This window comes from Octopus bimaculoides, chromosome 1, assembly GCF_001194135.2.
Source record: "Octopus bimaculoides isolate UCB-OBI-ISO-001 chromosome 1, ASM119413v2, whole genome shotgun sequence".
In the NCBI taxonomy this organism is placed as follows: domain Eukaryota; kingdom Metazoa; phylum Mollusca; class Cephalopoda; order Octopoda; family Octopodidae; genus Octopus; species Octopus bimaculoides.
The window spans coordinates 87616539-87639501 of NC_068981.1; the positions used below are offsets into that span (position 1 = coordinate 87616539).

The 22963-nt window shown below is 34.3% G+C and overlaps 1 protein-coding gene across 1 annotated transcript in view; it reads left to right on the top strand.

The window, feature by feature from the left end:
• Positions 1-5094: 5094 nt before the first annotated feature.
• LOC106876325 (calpain-7) overlaps positions 5095-22963 on the top strand; it is a 50903-nt gene continuing 33034 nt past the window's right edge. Inside the window, exons 1-11 of the mRNA XM_014924826.2 lie at positions 5095-5389; positions 7745-7865; positions 7962-8070; positions 11063-11109; positions 12372-12488; positions 14034-14101; positions 15254-15508; positions 18393-18479; positions 20034-20160; positions 20470-20555; positions 21916-22009. Coding sequence (XP_014780312.1) covers positions 7746-7865; positions 7962-8070; positions 11063-11109; positions 12372-12488; positions 14034-14101; positions 15254-15508; positions 18393-18479; positions 20034-20160; positions 20470-20555; positions 21916-22009 — 1110 coding nt within the window. The 5' untranslated portion in view covers positions 5095-5389; position 7745. The remainder of the gene's footprint in view (positions 5390-7744; positions 7866-7961; positions 8071-11062; positions 11110-12371; positions 12489-14033; positions 14102-15253; positions 15509-18392; positions 18480-20033; positions 20161-20469; positions 20556-21915; positions 22010-22963) is intronic.

Below are 22963 nucleotides of genomic sequence, written 5' to 3' on the forward strand. Positions count from 1 at the left end.
ATATATATCATCATCATCATCGTTTAACGTCCGCTTTCCATGCTAGCATGGGTTGGACGATTTGACTGAGGACTGGTGAAACCGGATGGCAATACCAGGCTCCAATCTAATTTGGCAGAGTTTCTACAGCTGGATGCCCTTCCTAATGCCAACCACTCAGAGAGTGTAGTGGGTGCTTTTACGTGTCACACGCTCAAAATGGTGTCTTTTACATGCCACCTGTAAGTGGGGTAGGCTAGTTTATGGGGTTACCCTGGGTTTCTTACTCATAAGGGGCTTAGCCTTACAGCGTATCTGAAGACCCCAAACACTGTTGACCTGAGACCTCTTTGAAATATGGAAGGGGAAAAGCCTTGTAATTAAGAAGAAAGCTTCATTTTTAAGGGTAAAACCCTAGGTGACTATCTCCCTTTGCCATTGTCCATAGATCTTCAGCCATGCCGCTATCTTATGGTCACCAGAGCACCACGAAGATAAACGATTGTTTCCCCTCATTCTTGGCTATTGGTTTCCGGTTGTGCTGCCGCCATGCAGATTCCAAAATGCCAGCAGGAATTTTCTAAAATGAAGGCATGGTCCGAAAATCTCCGTCCTGGAGTTCAGGATGGGCCCTGGCATGAGCGAGTCTTTAAGGATTCTCATGTGCTCAGCAATGCATAACTTGCACCATTTTGTTCCATTTATATAGGGGCCTAGGTTCTGAAGTATTTTCCATGCGATTGAATATGGAATATGGCTGGCCAGCGATGTCATGTATGTCCTTTCCAGGGACTCTGAAGGAGGACAGATGATTGGAAAATAGCTGTTTGAGAGAGTTCCCAATGCACCCCATGTACTTCTGTGAGCGTGTGATGCCATTGCACCTGTTGCTGCTGTCATTGCGCCCATTGCTGTAGGTGCTGCTGCTGTTGGTGCTGTTGTTGCTGCTGTTGTTGCTGCTACTGTTGCCACTGCACCTGTTGCTGCTGCTGTTGCACCTGTTGCTGTTGTAGGTGCTGCTATTGCTGCCACTGTTACCATTGCCGCTGGTAGTAGTAACAGAAACACCATCGTCACCACCGCCACCATGGATGGCAGCATCGCTAACAACAATGACAGCAGCATCGCCAACAGCAGTGACATCACCACCTCTACCACCAGCCTTACTAATAGCTTCCCCAATGTCCAACGATGTCAGGCCTGTTGGCCACTATAGTAGTAGCAGAGGCAATAGCACAACCGCCGCCACATCTTCCACCATCACCATCACCAGCAGCCCCGACTCCATCAATGACAATACCAACACTGACGACAGCACCAGCAACAGTGATGACAACAACAACGACTGTGTCACAGGCAGCATGTGCAGGGACAAGAATATAACCGGTACCAACACCACCCTCAGCAACGCCAACACCAGCACCAACAGCAGCAGCCCCTACTCAAGCAGCGACAACATCACCAACAGTACCAGTGGCAATGGTAGAAGTGGCAGCAACAGCAGTAACAACAGCACCAACAACAGCAGCACCTACAACAGCAACAAGTGCAACGACATCATGCACCCACAAAAGTACATTCGGTGCACTGGGAACTCTCTCAAATAGCATATTTCCAATCATCTGTCCACCTTCAGAGTCCCAGAAAGGAGATATGTAACATTGCTGGCCAGCCATATCTGACAATTATAAAACGAGGAGATTCCATACTCGATCGTATGGAAAGTACTTGAGATCCCAGGTCCCTACATAAATGGGACAAAATGGTGCAAGTTATGCATTGCCAAGCGCATGAGGATCCCTAAAGACTCGCTCATACTAGGGGCCATCCTGAACTCCAGGACAGAGATTTTCAAACCATGCCTGCATTTTAGAAAATTCCTGCTGGCATTTTGGAATCAGAAACCAATAGCCAAAGCCAAAAGGAGACAACCATTTACTTTTGTGCTGCTCTTCAGCACGGCCAAAGATCAATGGACAATGGCAAAGAGAGATAATCACCTAGGGTTTTACTCTTAAAAACAAGGCTTTTCCCCCTTTGTATTTTAAAGAGGTCTCAGGCCAGCAGTGTTTGGGGTCTGAAGATATGCAGTAAGGCTAAACCCCTTATGAGCAAGAAACCCAGGGTAACCCCATAAACCGGCCTACCCCACTATAATATTAACTGCTCTACATCTTAGAGTGGGCTTCTCCTCCGGATCTATGTATATATCTATATATATATATATACATACATACATATATATATATATATATATACATACATATATGCATATATATACACACACACACCCATATATATATACATATATACTTATATATACATATTTATATATAATAATAAATATAATAATATATCATAATAATAATAATATATTTTCTCTGATTTAAAGCAACATTTATATATAAACAAATTGACTGAAAAATGATGAGCTAACCCCAGCCAGAATCGAACCTACATATCAATGCTTACATGGCTACATGTGCATCCAATTGGGCCAAATGCTCATCCATCAATTTCAGCCAAATTTTTCATATATATACTTAAACTGTCTAATACTGTATATAATATTTATAAACAAACCAGAAGGCTGCTTCTCAGGCCCACTGAGTAGCTAGGAGATTATCTCTTGATTGGGTAATTACTACTTCCGTTGTTCTGCTAGCTATGAAACATATGTAGCCTGGATATTATCTTCTCCATTCCCTAATTTGGGATTTTTAATCACATACATAGCAACACCAGCTGCTAATTGTAAGCTATAAAATAACTTTTTCCAGCTTATGAAACTTCAAAATCAATATAACTAACACCACCACCACTACCAATCAGCATTATAGCAATGTCTGTAGCTATATATGTTGCATGGCAACATAACAGTGTGTATATGAGTAGAGTATGGAGGTTTTATGCCTTGAATCAGAGGCATCAGGGTAAAGTACCCATGAATTTGGTAACCATTCAGTTAACTAATATACTGCTTTCTTCTACCTCTTTCACTTTTTTTATCTTCTCATTTTCATTCATACATTTATAAGAACACAACAACTGTTTTGTCTTCATAAAACAGTTCTTTCCTGGTACTACTTTTCTTAAAATGGGATGGCTCTTGGACATAAGGATCAAGGATCAGACTAGATGTAATGTGCAAATAAGCACAATGGTAATTAAAAAAACAGTTTTAAATTTGTATGAAAATTTGTTGAAAAATGAAGGTGAAACTTCAAATGAAAATCGTTTCCTGGCTTGCAAAAGCTGGTTTTAAAAATTTAAGAAGCACTTGACTTTGCACAAAGTAATACCTGGTGAATCTGCTTGTGCTGATAGAGAGATTGCTACTAAATATCCCAAGCAGCTGAAAAATGATTGTTGGAGGGAACTACACATCAGGGCAAGTATGTAATATGAACGAAACTGCATTTTTTAGGTCATGCCTGCTAGAAATGTTAATTCTTGAGAAGAAAAATTCACACCAGAGTTTAAAACTTCCAAAATTCAGCTGATGCTTCTTCTGGGATATGAGATTAAAGCCACTATTTGTGTATCTCTCTGAAAATTTGCCTTAGATTTAGCATTCAAACAAGAAGACACAGCTGACTAAGAGCCTCTTTAAAACATTGTTTACAAAATTTGTTTTGTTCAGTTGTTGAAAGGTATAATGCCAGGCATATTTCCAACAAAGCATTCCTCCTTTTGGATAATATAACAAGCCATCTAGTGAACTTAAATGAGCTTTCCAATAATGTGAAAGTAGAATATATTCCCAAGAATACAATTTCTTTGTTCCAGTCAATGAATAAAGGTATGGTAGCTAACTTCAAGATATATCATTTGCAAAGAACTTTCAAAAAACATATGAAAGTAATTGACAATGAAAACAAACCTCCAGAAAGAGACTTCTAGAAGAAGTTCAACATAATGGAAGATATGGATAACAATAGCTGAGTCATGGGATGAAGTGAAACCATTAGCTTTGAAGGGTGCCTAGAAAAATATATAGACAGACTGTATCCATGATTTTGAGTTTTTCCACAAGCAGGAAGTCTATATCAAGAAAGATACCATGACACTTGCAGATGATGTGGGATTTGAAGACATCATGTAGGATGATGGAGTTCTTTGTTGCTGATTAATGTTTGATACTTGAATATCCCTTTCCTATTTTTTTGTGCCCTCAGTCTTGATTACTAAAAAATAAATTAAAATTTTCCTATTCTAATCTTAATTCGTTTTACTTAAATTATTTCATGCTGATGTCAACGCTCCATTTCACACTTATTTTTAAGACAATCTTGAACATCGTCCAGATAAGGTGGATCCAATAATGGGTAACCCAGCTGGTGACAGTTTGTATTGTGCCGTATCAGAAAGGGACTCTCCTTTGGTGTCTCTGGTTGGGCTAGTCTTCCCTTCCACAATTGTTTGTAGGTAGATTGTTTGAAAAAAATCAACAGGAACGGCGAATAATGACTACTGAAACTATCCACACCTTTAATCTTCCTCGTGTTTATATTAGAGGGAATTGGTCGAATCGTTAGACAGCTGCCCCAAAACGCCTATTTTCCTTACAGCCTTTTATATTGAGTTCTCATCTTTTCGAAGCAAACTTTTATCCTTCACATATAGATAAAATAAAGTTCCTATCAAGTACTGAAATTGATATAATAGGCACACGTTCGTTCTCACCCGCTATCCGGCAAGTTCGAGAGTGCTTTATATATTCTGCTATGACGGCATCTAGCAAGCAATTCATGCACAGCAGCTCTTGGCCATCACTACCCTCCTATGGGTGCTTGCCTAGATCCTTAAAGACCAATATCTTGAATGGATGTTAGCCTAGCTCCCTATACACCATTCTCGAAAGGTAGCTTTAATTCCCTAAACCTAATTTAAAACTTAGAACTTTGTTTCCCCACTCCTAATGCTGTTAGGAGAGGCAAAGATGAATAAGTGCTAATTTGGCGTCATAGAATGCATTCTAGATGTCAATGAAATTATAGTGGAAGTATTTATCGATCTCACATAACGAACCACCCAATATTTTTGTTTAAATGAAAAGGAATATCGATGCCGACAGATAGGTTATGTTTCTTAACCATATGAACTCTCCTAAAGAGAAGGTAGTTAACTATTTGTTAGAGATTCAGGACTTGCAAAAAGCAGTTTTAAATTATCCTTATTTTAGTTTTTAATTATTTTATTTTTTTATTTATTTTTCACGTTGTCAATATTGTCCCTGTTGCAAATAATTTTCTTTGTATACCATGACTCTACAAAGATTATTATTTCTTAGAATTCACTTAAAGAATCACAACATAAACATAATCGAAGTTGCCTGAAATGCAATTACTGACTTTAAAAAATACGTGATTGTTTACGATTCCGAGAAAGATCTGTTGATTGACTCTAGGTAATACCATATGTCTTCTTTCATTAGCTTTATTGTGCTGGAAACAGTTTAATTACGCTTATTATATAAATAATAATGACAATTGTCACATGCTTGTAAATTAATTCGAGAGAGTGAGAGAGACCGAAAGTTAAACTTAGTTACATTAGCGAATATAATTGACAGGAGTAACATTCCTGGTTATTATTTTGATAGTTTTCTACAAAGTTTCTTTTTTTTTTGTAATTAATTATCCAATTAAATTACGAATAACAATAATTACTATTTCGAGTAATTCTGGAAGTTCTTCAGAATAAGGATTAAAATAAAGACAAAAAAAAAAAATCGATCAAGCTGAAAGTTTCCTCCAAAATGTTTTAAAATATAAATTGAAGACTATATATAAAAACAAAAGAGCAAAAAAAGAAAGAAAAAGAAACATTCGAACGTTGATACCATCTATTAAAAGAGACGTTTACTGCCATATATTTAAGTAATATAGAAAATTTGCATTTTATTGGAGAAAAGAAATGAGATTAGATGGTGTTCATGCCTTTCACAAGGTCATTAGCAACTAAGCGAAGAAAAACTTTAAAAATAACTTTTTCATATCGCAGATTTCTCGGCCAGAACTTAGGTAACTATGACAATAGGTATTTCTTTTAAAAAATCTAATAAGCTAAAAACAAAAGTATTCCTTAAAAAAATATAAAAAGGAGTGTGCTGATATCATTGATTTCTATGCTGTAGAAGAAAACGAAAACTTTATTGATACTATGGAAAATTTATAAGCCGAAATAACCAATAAATATTTAGAAAAGTTCCATATTGTCTTGGAAAAAATAAAATGAAAATAGAAATAAATTCTTGAGTTTCGTCTTCTAGGTTTTGGGATCAAATCCTGTGAAAATTAACTTTCTCACTTCTTCAGAGTCAATAAAATAAGTACCAGTAATATGTTGCAGTTGAATTGGTCGATTGTAATCCAATTTATAAAAATTAACATACCTAAAAAGAAATGAACAAATTTGTGATATGAATAAAGATTATATCAAGGATACAATAAACCTTTAGTGAAGAATAAAATCTATTATCTTTAGTCAAGAATAAGAAATTTAAGAGAACTCTGAAAAAATAAAAGGTGTCTAGATTAGATATGAATTAATGATCTCAGATTTAAAATGAGTAAACAGATACATTTCCGTATATGTGATTTTATTTTATTATTTCCTGTTATAAAGGATGGGCAATTCCTATGAAAATTTACAGGGTCTCCTAGACTGATAGGAGGAAGGTCTTTAAACCAGAGACTTGATCTGAATGCTTGCAACAGGTGGCAGTGTTAAACCATGTAACAGATTGGGTCTACAACACAAACAAGCCATCATGAGATTTGAATTCAGAATGCAAAGAACTGGAAAAAATACCTCAAGGCATTCATTACAAACAGCATTCTTACACTTCTACCAATCCAGAGTTGGTGGATTGGTAGTTTTTAATTGACCTTGAAATGAATGGAAAAACAAAGTTGACTTCGATAAGATTTGAAATGAGACCACAGTGGGTCAGAATAAATATTGTGTGGTATTTTGTCTGTCACTTTAACAACTTAGTCAGTTCAATGTCTGTTTATATGTATGGATGATTACTGATTGTAGTTTTAATTCATAAGGGAATACATGATCTCTCTTATTAAAGATTTTATAGAATTTACAGAGAACTCATAGTATAAAATATTTAGAATAGATAGTCATCAATCAGCAAGTAAATTTCGGCCCATTTCAGTAAAATGCTTTTTGAAAAGGTAGTGAAAGTGATACTGTATTTTCTGGCAAACAAGTAAAATTTTTCAGAGCAAAATTTACAACTGAAAAAATTAAATTGACTTATACATCAAGATAACTTTGGAGGATGAAAAATTCCAAGTGAAATGCAGCAGGATTTGTAAAGACAGTGACAATGTTTGGATACTTACACTACATGTTAACACTGTATACTATGTTTAACTTGTATGCTGGAAAATACGGTAATACTAGATAAATTTCAATTCATTTTCTTATTGTCTAGTATTCACATTCATGCTTCCACCAATCTTAAGACTTCCAATATCATTATTTCCAAAGATTATAAGCTTAGAATAAACTTTTCAATTAAGCATCTTTAAAAGCACAAAAAGCAGTTATTCGTTTTCATTAAGAATAAGGAATTAGATGGTTTTCCACCAAGTGAGTTATTTGGTAATTTAATGCCAAACTTAACGTTATATTCATTGTCTCAATGTGTCGTTTTTTTTTCTCTGTTTTAATATAAAAATCATTAGGAATTGTTTATTTTCTTGCATATGACAATCCTGATTTAAAGATGATTTTTCTTCAGAATGGACGAAACACCTTCTGCAGTTTGTGTGGCATTGGAACGAGATGGAACTACTTTTGCTCAATCGGCTGTCCAATTTGATGAAACTGCACAACATGATATTGCAATATTTTACTACAATGTAAGTCTCTAGTTATTTTGAGAGTTGATTATTTTTTATTTTTCTAAATTCTGTTCAGAAATGTTTCATTGTATGGTTCTCTTATTTGAATACCAGGAAGCTATACAAGCATTATTTATGGCCAAAGAAGAAGGTTCGAGAATTCCAAACATTGACAGCCGTATCAAAGATTATGCTGAAAGAGTACATTTCTTGAAAGAAAAATGTGAGTTTAATCACTCTTATGTAAACTCCACTCATCTGCTGCAAATGCTCTTAGTTTTTACAATTTGAATCACTTTCTTTGAACAGGAATTCTTTCCTTTCTATTTGTAGCATCAGTTGAATATTTTCAAATAATCATTTGAAAATATTACTGTTATTACTGCTTTTATAATTGATTTTGGGAATATTTATTTGTCGTATTTCTCTTTAAATCATTTAAAAATATACACCCTTTGGAATATTTGATAACAAATGTGTATGCACAAAGTTATCAGGATTACAAAATTTATAAAGTAAACTTCTAAAGAATAATGTCATGAATTGTACAAGTTTTATGAGATTTTATTCAATATATGCTGTTTGCTGCAGAATGTGGAAATTTAACAAACACAAAACAATACTAAAAACCAAATATCAAATTAAATTAACCCTTTAGCATTCAGATTACTCTGTCAAATGTAATGCTTATTAATTCACATTGTTTTGAATTAATCATGCATTATCTTGTAGCTCTAAGATTCCAATGATGGGCTTGTATATTTTTTAAAATGACACCTTAGGGTAGGTGAGAGGGGCCAGATTTGGACAGTTTGAACATAAAACAGGTAGAATATTCTGACTGGATATGACCAGTTTAAATACTAAAGGGTTAAACATTTATATTTATTGATTAGTTTTATTGAGACAAAGTTGTCAAATTTATCATTAGATATATTTTCATTAGAAAGTATCATCCATTCTTATTACTTACTCATTCTAATGTAATTATCTCTCTGGTATACGTTGGAAGTGGAAAATAAGGAGTAAGTATCTTTGGGGCCTCTTAGCCTGCCAGGAATGGCTGCCAAATGACTTTCAAATCAAACCATACCATCTTAAAAATGGTAAGGGCACATTAGACTAATGTACTCTCAGATATTCAAGAAGTTGGGATGGTCTGGAATGCCTTTAATCATAGATCTTGATCAAGAGTGACTTGGTACTAACCAACAACAGCAACACTGCTACTGTATGTCTTGCTAAGACATTGAAACATTATAATGACTTTATGCTACTGGTCATTTGATAATTTACAGTTCAATGATTTATTACCTCTGTTGGTAAGAAAAGGTCTCTCTCTGAGAGTGAAAGGTAGATTGTACAATGTTTGCATATGAACAGCAATATTATATGGTAGTGAGACATGAGTGCTGAATACAGAGGACAAGTAGAGATTAGAAATGAATGGAATTAGTATGCTATGATAGATGTGCAACATCAGTGTGCATGTATGACAAAGTGTAAATGTGTTGAGAGAAAAGTAGAGTATAAGGGGCATCAGATGTAGTATGCAAAAGAGAAGAGGGAAACAGGAAAACACAGGATGAAATAGTGACAGCTGGTATCAAAATATTGCATCTCATGGTAGAGATGACAAAGAACCAAAATGATTGGCATTTTGCTGTTTGATGAAATCTGTTCATTACAGCAAAAGTGAGGTCCTAAAAGCGTCATGTTTGCGTTCTTACACTCATGGGGCCCTGCTTCAGCACACAACTTGTCCCCATCAAGCTAGTGGACTCTGATTCCGGGTTATATTAGTGTTGTAAACTATCCAATAACTATTCAGACTGAACATTTCTACCTAGCCTCAAATGCATGCATTTCTCATCTAGTTGTACAGGTTGTATTTTCAGATCAGTCATTCCTAGATCTTTGTAGTATATATCATTTTGCCTTTATTTTACTCCTTTGTATCTGTGTTGTAAAGTACAATGCAGATATGAGGGAGGCCAAGAGAGTTCTGTAATTTTGTCAAGGTCTGGAATGATTTGACATATAATGGAGAGGATGTCCACTCTGAAAGTCACATTGAACCACACTCATATAGACGATCTGTAACACTGAATAAAATCTGTACAGAGTAGAGGGGGAATTCTTTAGTCCTACCACAGACAACTTCTTTAGTACTAGAGACATGATAAAATATACTGAATCCATGCTATAAATGACTGGCATCCTGTTGTAAAAACCATGCTGAAATTCATAGTATGCACAACAAAAAGTGGTCAGATTTTTCTGTTTTGTGTGTATAAGATGACAAAGGACTGCAACAAGTAGCAAGATGCTCTACCAAACTTGTCCAATCTATACCACCATGATAGAAAAAAAAAAGCAGATATATTATAATGGTATAAATGTAAATGTCAATCTCCTGGACATTAACTGTCTGAAGTCCTAGAACTCATAGGGTTGGTTGCCCAGTTTCCATTGCATACACCCACCTTGAACAGGACACCAGTCTGTTAAAGGTTTACTCCTTTACAGCTGAGTGGACTGGAGCAAGGTGAAATGAAGTGCTTTGCTCAGGGTCACAATGCCCTGTCTAGGAATCAAAACCATGATATTGCCATCATGAATGTTTGAATATCAGGCATCACTATTTAAAGAGATTTAAGAGGCTAGTTATGTATATATAAATAAATGCATATGTGTGTGCATGTGCGTGTCCATGCATATGTGTGTGTGTATGTAGGTGTGTGTTTGCGGGTGTGCGTGTGTATGTGAGTTTGTGTATCCAGGAATCAAAACCATGATGCTGCAATCGTGAATGCAACACCGTAACCACTAGACCATATACTTTCACAAAATAATGGTGACATAACGCAAATTAGAGTTCAATAAAAAGCTATTTGCATTAACAGTAGAAAGTTACTATGGAAGCAGTTGTGACCAAGAATGACTTGGGAGAAAGAAGTTAACTTAGGTTCAGGCCATTGAGTTTCACCAACAAGATGATCCTACATTGAGAGATATGTAGAAATCCTACTTTGTAAACCTTTTCTCTCTATGCGAACATGACTGGCATATGAAAATAGTGGTGGTGGTGGTGGTGGCAGATAAGGTTGATAATGTTCCTTTTGTTATTTTTTGTATTGTTTTTGTTTTTAACAATGCAATTGCTTTTATTATTTTTTGTTTTTAGAAAATTGTTATTGACTTTCTTTTTGTAGGTACGAATGTAAAATCCACAAAGGCAGACAGAAAAACACCACAACAAGTCAGTATATGAAATTTGATTTCTCGCTTGTTTCTCAAATCATAAATAAATCTCTGGGTTATTCATTCATATGATGTTTTTTTGAAATTTGTGTTCTTATTTTAATGAAATTTAAAAAATCTTTTGCCTTCATTGATTAAAAGAAAATAATTTAACCCTTATTCAAATGAAATTTAATGAAATAATTAATACATTATAAATTTTATTTAATTTGAATGTTTATGATTAATGAATATATGTAAAATTTTTTTAAATATTATAAAATTATGATCTTGAAATTATAATTACAATAAATAAATTATAGTTAATAAAGAGGGTAATTTGATTTTCGATTAATTTCATTTTAAAAGTAATTTTTTTTCTTTCAAATATAAAATTATACTGCTGAATTATTTTTTGCTATTCATATGACACATGCGCGTGCACGCAGACGGATCATAATAACCACAGCTATTAAGCTGTTGGACTACTAACAAAATATTAATGAGTTCAAATCTTCATGCTTCTGCCATTGTTGAGGCTTAGAACAATAAGGAACAACAGCACATGGAATATCAAGTGGATTCTCCATATCTCAGTTTGGCTAGTTGACAACTGACTCTCACTTGTTCATCATGGTTGAATGATTAGTAACAGAAAGGGCAAACAACTGTAAAAGCAAGTGCTCCATTGTTATATAAATATTATCTTACATAAGCCACTATGGGAAAAACATAAAACAATAAAATAGATAACATATAAAGACAAAAATATAGAGATTTCATTAACTTTCTTTCTTATGCAAGTAATACTGACTCTGTCACTGATATATACCTTTACATTAGTTTTTTACACCATTATTTTTAAGATCATAAAGGTAAAATAAACAAGTCTTTTAGTAATCTCTTTTACCTCATCTTTATACTCATCAGTGGATGCTTCATAATGTTATTTAAGAGTATCAAAATTTTTGAAAATTTTTTATAGGAATTGCATAATTGCAACATAGTTATATTTCCTTGTCATCAAAATAGTCATTGTTGAAGGTAGCTACTAGCTATATCAAAAAACACTCTTTATTTTAGGGATTAATTTCCAGACATATGTCACTACAGCCCTCTTAGAAAATAACTTATTCAATATGGGAAAATAAGAATATCAAGGTGTAACAAAAATGACATTTTCCATGAACCAAGATTTATATTTTTACTACAGTTGTCTTTCTATAAATCAGAGGTTTCTTTTTCTTTTTCACACTTCTTAAATTTCTTCTATTCTTATAGTTAGATCTAGAGAGAGCGGCATTTCTTGTACAACAAGCCTTTGAAGAAGATGAAAAGGAAAATAAAGAAGAAGCAGTAGAATTGTACACACAAGCTGTGGAACTGTGTATTAAAGTTGTAAGACCATTTGTATCTATTTTTTTGATTTGGCAAAGTATATTCACAGTTGTCATAACAGATTTAATTCTTTCACTCTGTCTAATTTCTCTAACTATTTGTTTTATTATGACGTTAATTACTTGATTTGCATTATTTAAATTATTCCTTACATTATTTTTTTATGCTACATGTCTTTTACACTTCCTGTTAAATTTATTTGAAAACCTTGTCTTTTAATGCTGCCAAAACATCTTAATAGCTTTGAGTTTTATAAGAGATGGATTTAGGCCATTCTATCCATTTGTCTATTTGTTTGCTTTTAACTCTTTAGCATTCGGATTTCTCTGTCAAATGTACTGCTTATTTATTCATTGTTTTGAATTAATCATGTATTTTCTTGTAGCTTCTAGATTTCAACAGTGTGTTTTGTATATTTTTAGAATGACATTGTAGGGTAGGAGATTTGTATCTGGTCAGTTTTAACATAAAACAGGTTGAATATTTGGGCTGTATATGGCCAGATTAAGTGCTAAGGGGTTAAAGTCCTTTTTTTCCACAATAGATGAATACATTATTGAGGCATAGTTTTACAGCTGAATGTCTTTCCTAGCACTTATCTGTTTTTTTTTAACTAAGAGAAATCAGCAGATGATTTCTTGACAGGGAAAAATGATGATCCCACTGCTTATATCTTAGCAATTTTCAGATAAGTGCAAATAGCACAAATGTAATTAAACACACAAAATCACATGCACACATTTTCCCCCAAACACATACCTACATACACACACATATACATACACATGCATGCACACATATGCACATGCACACAGATATGTATGTATTTATATGTATATAACTAGCCTCTTAAATTGCTTTAAATAGTGATTTCTGATATTTTTGGATGTGTTGTTGACTTGTTTCTGTCGGTATTCTCTTCAAACTTCTGAAAGTAGTAATCTTGAGTTTGTTCAAGAATAATATCTGGAAATGGTTAAAAAAGATAAAAGGATTTATGAACTAGCTATCTGAAAATAAAAGAAGAATATTGTAATTTAATAAGAGATTTAAAGGGATGGCTGTTGAGAGAGCTAAAAGAGAAAACTTGGAATCAAAAAAAACTAGAAATGGTCTATGTCAGCAACAAATTGTCTGTCAAAGAGTTTGGTAAATTCAGTTGTCATAAGATCTGAATAATCTACCATCAAACTATACCTTCAGTTTGGTTATCTGATGCCTAGGGTTATAATACTTACTATCTACATCTATTTAATGTTTAACGTATACTAAAGCATAAAAAAAACTAAGAATGAAATAGATATTTGTGTTATCTTAATTGAAGAATTGATCATCATCATCATCATCATCATGGTCATCATCATTGCAACCACCACCATTATCATCATCATCATCATTATTGTTTTTATGCTCACTTTTTCATTTTGACAAGAGGAACATCTTTCTGCTAATCTAAGTAATCCATGGTATTATGTATAGAAAGTGGTTTAAGACATTTGTGATAATCAAGTATTCTTTTATATTTACATTTTTCTCTGGTTGCAGCGTCAAGAAACTAATGATTCTTCTTTACAAGAGCGAGTTATAAATCTTGCCAAGCAGGCTTTGGACAGGTATAGCAAGATATTGTTGTAATTTCTTAGAAATTAACAATATTTTTTCTCCTATCCCTTTATGCATTATCAAAGTATCCTACTGATTACTCATACTTACCTTATTTAACTTACTGAGTTGCTTTGAGTTTTTAAAAAAAATATTTTTACAACTCTCTTGAATTTGGAATCTGGCATCGTCATCATCATCATCATTTAAAATCCTGTTTTCCATGCTGGCATAGGTTGGGTGGTTTGATGTGAAGTGACAACCCAGAGGGTTGTGCCTTGCTCCAGTGTCAGCTTTGGTATGGTTTCTGCAGCTGGATGCTCTTCTTAACACCAACCTTTTCACAAAGTGTACTGGATGATGTTTTTGTGGCATTGGTACTACTTTCCAGAATGAAATAACAGCATCTTATTTCATAACCATTGGAATAACACATACTTTATAACCATTTGATACTAGATGAAAACTCTCAAGAATATTTATTAACTAAAATGGCAACCACCATATTAAAAAAAAAAAACACAGCTATTTCACACCATATACAAGAACCAACAACTATCTCAACATCACTGAAAATATCACTACTTAACAACATTTAATCAACTAGATATATGAATTAATTTTAAGAATATACTATTATTTTCTTGTTCATGACAGTTTTTTTTTTTGTAACACTATGCATTGTTGACCCTACTGGTGCTGGTGCCATGTAAAAAGCATCCCGTTCACACTGTAAAGTGGTTGGCATTTGGAAGGGCATCCAAATCCATACCAAAACTGACCTTACTTCTACTGGTGCCATGTAAAAAGCACTCAGTCCACTCTGGGATGGGTGGTGTTAAGAAGGGCATGCCAAAACAGACACTGAGGCCTGGTGCAGTCTTCTGCCTAGCCAGCTCCTGTTAAACCATCTAACCCATGCCAGCATAGAAAGCAGACATCAAACAATGATAATGATGAAGCTGATGAAATATAACTATAGAAGATGGAAGATAATTTCTGAAAAAAACAATTAATGCTGTATTAGAGGGAGCATTTTAATTTTTTTTTAATGATTTTCTGTGTTATTATTTGTTTAATTGATAAATTAATAGGTGTCTTTGTCTTTTAACAGTTAAATGCAAGTATTTTGTCATTATTTTCTTTGTTGGTATTTTGTACAGGGCTGAGATCTTGAAAGGCTGTAAGAAAGAAACGCCACAGAATATTCCAACAACGTCTAGTACTAGTGTTGGTACTATTTCTGGTAAGACTGTTTTGAAAGATAGACATACAAGAAAAGTTGTTCCACCTTTGGGTTTTGGGGCTTTCAAAGATGACAATGAGAAACGCAAAGCAAAAAGCCCTACTGCTGGAACTTCAAGTTGCAATGTATCTGGACCTGGTGTTTACAGTAAAGAGGAAATCAATGTATTGAGGTAATGTTATATTTATATAATTTTATTCATATACTACCCGTGACCTGTTGGGTCACTGACAGTTCAGGTTATAAAACAGTGAAGCTGATTTCAACATTGCATTGAAATGAAAGTTTACTTTTGTGATGATTCAGTTAAATATTTCAGTTTGTCCGTGCCATCATAGGTCTGGTTTACAAGTTCATGTTAAAGGTTTTATTGATTATTTACAGCATCCAATAGAAATAGAACTTCCGAGATAAACTTGAACTCCAGTAACAGCATTTATTTATGGCATATGTGCACACTTCTACAAAAATGCAAAAGGAACTGTGATATAATGTAAACATAAATATTAATGGAAACAATTTTCACAGTATTATATATTCCCATTTCAGGGTTATATTATTTTCGGAGTATTTTCCCATTATGCACCATTTTGGCTATTTATGAAGGTATCCAAAGAAACCCACATATCTCAGGAATCCGTGGTCTGATTTATGTGAAACTTGTTTTGTTCCGTTTGTATTCACATTTCAGGAGTACCTTACTTTCGGAGTATTTTCCCATTATGTGTCAGTTTGGCTGTATTGAATTACAGACAAGCACGCAAGCACACACAGAGTTTTAGTAGCATATAGATGTCTTTGAACTTTAAGCAAGTTTCTTTAGAATATCTTTTTATCTTTTACTTGTTTCAGTCATTGGAGTGTGGCCATACTGGGTACTGGCACATTACTTTGGATGGGTTTAGTCAAACAAATTGACCCCAATACTTATTTTTAAGTTTGGTACTTATTCTATTGGTCTCTGTTGATCAAAGTTCCAAGTTCAATCCCACTGCATGGCATCTTGGGCTAGAGTCTTCTACTATAGCCTCAGGCTGACTGAAACCTTGTGAGTGGATTTGGTAGAGGGAAACTGAAAGAAGCCTGTTGTATATATATATCTATTTGTGTGTGTCCTTGTGTTTGTGTTGTTCTCCACCACCACTTGACAACTGGTGTTGGTGTGTTTATGTTCTCGTAACTTAGCAGTTCAGCAAAAGAGTCCAATAGATTAAGTGCCAGGCTTAAAAAATTAATTACTGGGGTTGATGTTTAACTAAAAATTTTTTGAAGCATTGCTCCAGCATGGCCATAGTCAAATGACTGAAAAAAGTAAAAGATAAACCTGTTAAGTTACAGCGATGTAAACAAACTAACACCGATTGTTAAGCGGTGGTGGTGGGGTAAACACAAAGACACGCACATACATATACAACAGGCTTCCAGGCAGTTTCCATCTTCCACATTCACTCACAAGGCATTAGTTGGCCTGGGGCTATTGTAAAAAGACATAGATCCATTGTATGCAAAGTGAGAAAGGATGAAAGTTAAAGTTGACTGTGGCAGAATTTTAACTCAGAACATATAGACAAAATGCTTGTATAAATCTATTGCAACTTAAAAATAAAAATGAATATGATTTTTAAAATTTTAGAAGCTAAAAAATGTAATGAGAATGATCGGGACCAAAACAATGAATGCTGCAACAACAGTAATCCATTAAGAGTATCAACAGATTATCTTCAAAATATTTACAGTATTTAGATTTTGTAACAGTTGCACCATAGTATGCTACTTAGGCTAACAACTTTCAGCGTAGTTGAAAATCACTGGTCTGGCATTAGGCATTAATATATGTTTGTCCTTATAGACAATTTATACAATTTAAATAATGATTTGTTATTACATACTCTTTACTCTCTTTTACTTGTTTCAGTCATTTGACTGCGGCCATGCTGGAGCACCGCCTTTAGTCGAATCAAATCGACCCCAGGACTTATTCTTTGTAAGCCTAGTACTTATTCTATCGGTCTCTTTTTGCCGAACCGCTAAGTTACAGGGACCTAAACACGCCAGCATCGGTTGTCAAGCGATGTTGGGGGACAAACACAGATACACAACATACACACACGCATACACATATATTTCAGTTTCCGTCTACCAAATCCACTCACAAGGCTTTGGTCGGCCCGAGGCTATAGTAGAAGACACTTGCCCAAGATGCCATGCAGTGGGACTGAACCCGGAACCATGTGGTTGGTAAGCAAGCTACTTACCACATAGCCACTCCTGCACCTACATGTTTTTTTCTCCATGTTATATTTTTAATATTTAGGAGTTATTAAAGCAGTGAGCTGGTAGAATCATTAGCATGCTGGGCAAAATGCTTTAGTGGCATTTCATCTGTATTTACGTTCTGAGTTCAAATTCCATTAAGGTTGACTTTGCCTTTTATCTTTTCAGGGTTGATAAGATAAGTACCAGTTGAACACTGGGGTCGATGTAATCAAATTACCCCCTCCACAGAACTTGTTGGCCTTGTCCCAAAATTTGAAATGAATATTCACAAGTTATAAGGTGGTGAGCTGGCAGAATTGTTAGCACATTGGACAAAATGCTTAGTGGCATTTCTTTTGGCTCTTTACATTATGAGTTCAAATTCTACTGAGGTCGACTTTTCCTTTCATCCTTGATAAAATAAAGTACCAGTTGAGCACTGGTGGATGATGTAACTGACTGCCTCCTCTCTTCAAAATTGCTAGCCTTTTACCAAAATTAGAAAGAGTATTCTGGAGTTATTCTTGTTTGATGAGTGACAAAATCTGAGATTATGTATTGAAACTAAAACAAATACATCATGAAAAACCCACATTAGCCATATAAAAACACACTTTTATGTATTTTTCTAATAGTATTGTATACTATGAAGTATACTGAACTTTCGTGGTCAGGTCACAGAAGTTTATTCACATTTGTGACCTGGTCATTGATACAGTTCCACTTATCCTGGATTGTATCAGCTATCTGTTAATTTTCAGGATATTGTAAATTTTTATTTATTTACTTACTGTTTTCAGGCATTCTTCTTTCATTAATAAAAAGGAATATGTTCCATTTATGTCAGTCGATAAATTAGAAAGATTTGCTTTTCCTCTACCAATGACGTAAGTATAACTTTTGTTTTTCTTAATTTCACTTGCCATGCCAAAAATATATTTAGCATAAAATAATAAAAATCTGACATCATGAAATTAACTGTAATGTAGTACATAGAGTAATCTAAATTGCTGCTAAACAACCTTTATTAGTTAGAAGTCATAATCCCATTATTTGATATACTGGTTGAAATTTAAAAATCGTCCACTGTAAAATTATTGCTCTAAAAATTATTTGAAATCAAGAAAATGAAAAAGATTTTACACATGTAATTTAACATTCTAATACAGTAGCCATATTTTCCTTGAAGTTCCTACCATCTCAAAGTTCTAATAAAAGCAAGTTTGGGCTGAATATTCAGTGTTACACTTTACCAGTGGTATCTGAAGGTGAGCAGAGAATAAACTATTTGAAACATAGTATAAAACAAATAAGCTCAAAAGACGTGTCTAATAGTTTGGAAAATAAGGTTGAGAATGGAAAGTGCTGCAACCTAGTTGGATAGTTTTTTAGTTAATAGAAAATTGAAATATATTTACATTTGTATTTAAGGACAGAAAATATTGAGAAAAGGTATTGTGGTGTACCTTGCATAATATTAATTAACTTTATACATCTCATTGTGGCATAAGCAATTTTAATTACAAGTATTATGTTCTGAGAAATTATATTATCTAGAAATAAGATATGCATTATTTTTACTATCCCTATGCATTCTGTCTAACTTTATGTCGTGGGTTCAAATGCCACCAGGGTTGATTTTGCTTTTTCTCCTTTCAGGGTCAATTAAAACAGGTATCAGTTGAGCATTGGTGGTTGATATAATCAACTTAATCCCTTCCCCATAATTGCTGGCCTTGTGCCAAAATTTGAAACCAATATTTTTATGATCTTTTCATTAGTTAATTTCAAATATTAAAAAAAAATTATGACTGGGCATTCACCATCATCATCATCATTTAACGTCTGTTTTCCATGCTGACATGGGTTGGATGGTTTTACTGAAAACTGATAAGTTGGGAAGTTGCACCAGGTTCCAATCTGATTTGGCATGGTTTCTATGGCTGGATGCCCTTCCTAATGGCAACCACTCCAAGAGTGTAGTGGTTGCTTCCTACATGCCACAGGCTTGGGTGACAGCTACGTAACACTAGCATTGGCCATGACTACGATCTCACTTCACTTGATGGGTCTTCTCAAGCATGGCATATTGCCCAATGTTCAAAAGATGCTTTTTACATGCCAGTTATATTCATTTATTAAAAACAAATCTACTCTAATAATTCAGGTAAGTATCCTTATGAAAACTTGTGCTAATATTGCAAGTTTAGTATATACTTTTCTCTAACTTACATTTTCAATTCTGCTGATTATAAAGATAGCATAATATAGCATAATAATAAATATATAGGTTATCTATTTTAACCCTGTTTTCTGTCACACATTTAACTTTACAAGCATGTGTGATGAAAGCCTTAACATTTCTTGTAATCTAACATTCTGTATTTGGAAAATCTTTCTCTAATTAACCTGTCATTTGTGTTTTTTTTTATAATCCACAGTGATAAGTATGGCAAACTGACACTATCTCCAAAACAAAAAGAAAATTTCGTAAGATGGGCTCGACCAGAAGAATTCTGTGATAATCCAAAAATGATATATACCATTTCTAGTTTTAGTATCCGTCAGGTTAGCTCCTTAAAATCTATTTTTGATGATTTTTGCAGCAATTGCTTCTCATTTCTATTACCATGTTGAAGAATTGTTAAAAAGAAAAATATTTGTATAAGCAAATATTTTAATATTTAGGGAAGAAAGAATTTCTTGAACTACTTTGATTTTTCTCTTCTACAAATTGTAAAATGTGACACTAAGGATTAATTTGATACTATTAGCTAAAGATCATTTGATGTTATTTCTGACTTTATTTTTAGTACCTTTCATGTTACTTGATATTATGTTTTACCACTAAATATTTTTTTCTTTGAATTTATACAGACTATTGTATCTGACTGCAGTTTCGTTGCATCTCTTGCTATTTCTGCACAATATGAAAGACGTTTTAAAAAGAAATTGATAACAAGGTATGAAACAAAACAGGAGTATTTCCATTAGATAGTTTTTTTTTATATATTTGTATGAGGACATTTATTTTCAGTTATTTATAATTGAGGTAAACTTTGGATCTACATAGAATTTTATTGCTGTATCAGTTGCTCTTCAGTATAAACATTACACATGGTTGTGAAGAAAAACTGTTAACCACACAACCATGCCCATATGTGGAGGCCTGTGGCTTAGTGGTTAGGGTGTTGGACTCATGATTGTAAGATTGTAGTCTCAATTCCTGGAATGGGAGATGCATTGTGTTCTTGAGCAAAACACTTCATTTCATGTTGCTTTAGTTCACTTAGTTGACAAAAATGAGTTTTCAGTCAAACCATCCAACCCATGCCAGCATGGAAAGTAGATATTAAACGATGATGATGATGCACTCTTGAACCAACAGCTCCACAGTTTAAAAATTTATTGATTTTTAAATACTGGTATTGTGATTGGAAATTAGGATATTTGCTTATTTCTTAATCAAGTGATTTTATTATAATTGGTTGTCCTTATCATGAGCTACTCAACCAGTACGTGTTGTGTGTAGCCTGTCAACAAACATTCAGACTTAGACAAGCAGAGTTATATACCTTCTTCAGTACTGTAGTAAACGTACAGTGTGCAGACAGCAGTGGTTTAGTATTGTACTTTTCAAATCTCCTATGAGTGCAGTGGTTACACGTTTTGTGGTTTGGCTTCCATCAGTTAGTTCTTTGATTGGAGACACTCTTCAGGCCTTATGTCTGAAATCCTATCAGCTCAACATTAATGATAACTGAAGTAATGTCAGCAGGCTGAGTGTTGTTTTTAGGGTGGAGTACTTAGTCTGGCTTATATACTAAGGCTTGGTTTCTTTTTAGCAACTTTGACAAATTGGCTTTGAAATATTAAAAAAATATTTGTATTGCAAATATTGGTTTCAAATTTTGGCACAAGGCTAGCAGTTTCATGGGAGGAGGCAAGTTGATTGCATTAACCCCAGTGTTCAACTGGTACTTATTTTATCGACCCCAATAAAACGAAAGGCTAAGGCAACCTTGGTGGAATTTGAACTCAGAACATAAAGACAGACATAATGCCACTAAGCATTTTCCCTGGCATGCTAACAATTCTATTAGCTCACTATAACATTGAAAATATCAGTATATAAAACAGAAATGGTATTTAAGATTTTTAAGATAATACAATTAGTAATAATCAAAGGTAAAGATGATCCCAGTAGGATTTGAACTCAGAATGTAGAGAGTTAGAATATATAATTCTTTCAAGGAAAAATGTTTTGATATACTTTTTTTTATATATCCATTGAAATTTAGAATTTGTTTTAATTTTTTTCAGCATTATTTACCCTCAGAACAAACTTGGTGAGCCTATATATAATCCATGTGGGAAATACATGATCAAATTGCATCTCAATGGGGTGCCAAGGAAGGTAGTATATTTTGATATTTGTGATAGTGTATTCTTGATAAATGTACTGTTTCTTGAATGTCATAAATGTTTATTACCAGTATCATCAATATAGTTTGTTATCAGTTTTTCTACACATCAAAGGCACAGGCATGGATGTGTGGTAAGGCATTAGCTTTGCAACCACATGGTTCCAGGTCCAGTCACAGTGTGGCCCCTTGGGCAAGTGTCTTCTGCTATTGCTTTGGGCCGACCAATGCCTTGTGAATGGAATTTGGTAGAAACTGAAAGAAGCTTGTTGTATATATATATATATATCTATATGAGTGTGTGTGTCTTAGTGTCTGTGTTTGTCTCCCACTGCCACTTGACAGCTGGTGATGGTTTATTTATATCTCTGTAACTTAGTGGTTCAGCAAAGAGACCGATAGAATAAATACCAGGCTTAAAAAGAAAGTACTGGGGTCGATTCGTTCAATTAAAAATTCTTCAAGGCAGTGCCCCAGCATTGCCACAGTCTAATGACTGAAACAAGTAAAAGATCATATTGTGATGCCCCTGGACACATCATCAGAGATGTTTCCTGGGGTCATTAGGTGTTTTGAGTCTTTCAACATCAGACACCCTCACCCAAAGCAACCTAACCAGGGTTATTCAAGCACCACTAGTTTGTGTCCAGTTAGTACTACTCCCAGTAGCACTGCCCCTTCCAGAGTTCACACCTCCTGATCCACAGCCACATTGAGGCAATTTCCATTGCCTCTACAATCAGCATGATGTTGAGGTGGGATTTGCACTCCAACCTTGTAAGACCCTCACCAGCAACAACCCCTTGTACAAACCCCCCAAATTCTCTCGTCTAGAGAAGTAACTCAACATGTCATATGAAGTGTCTGGGGCAAAATGTTTAAGAACCCCATCTGCCAAGCAGAGGAAACTTTGGAGGACAGCATGGGTTGGAGGGTTGTCACTTTAG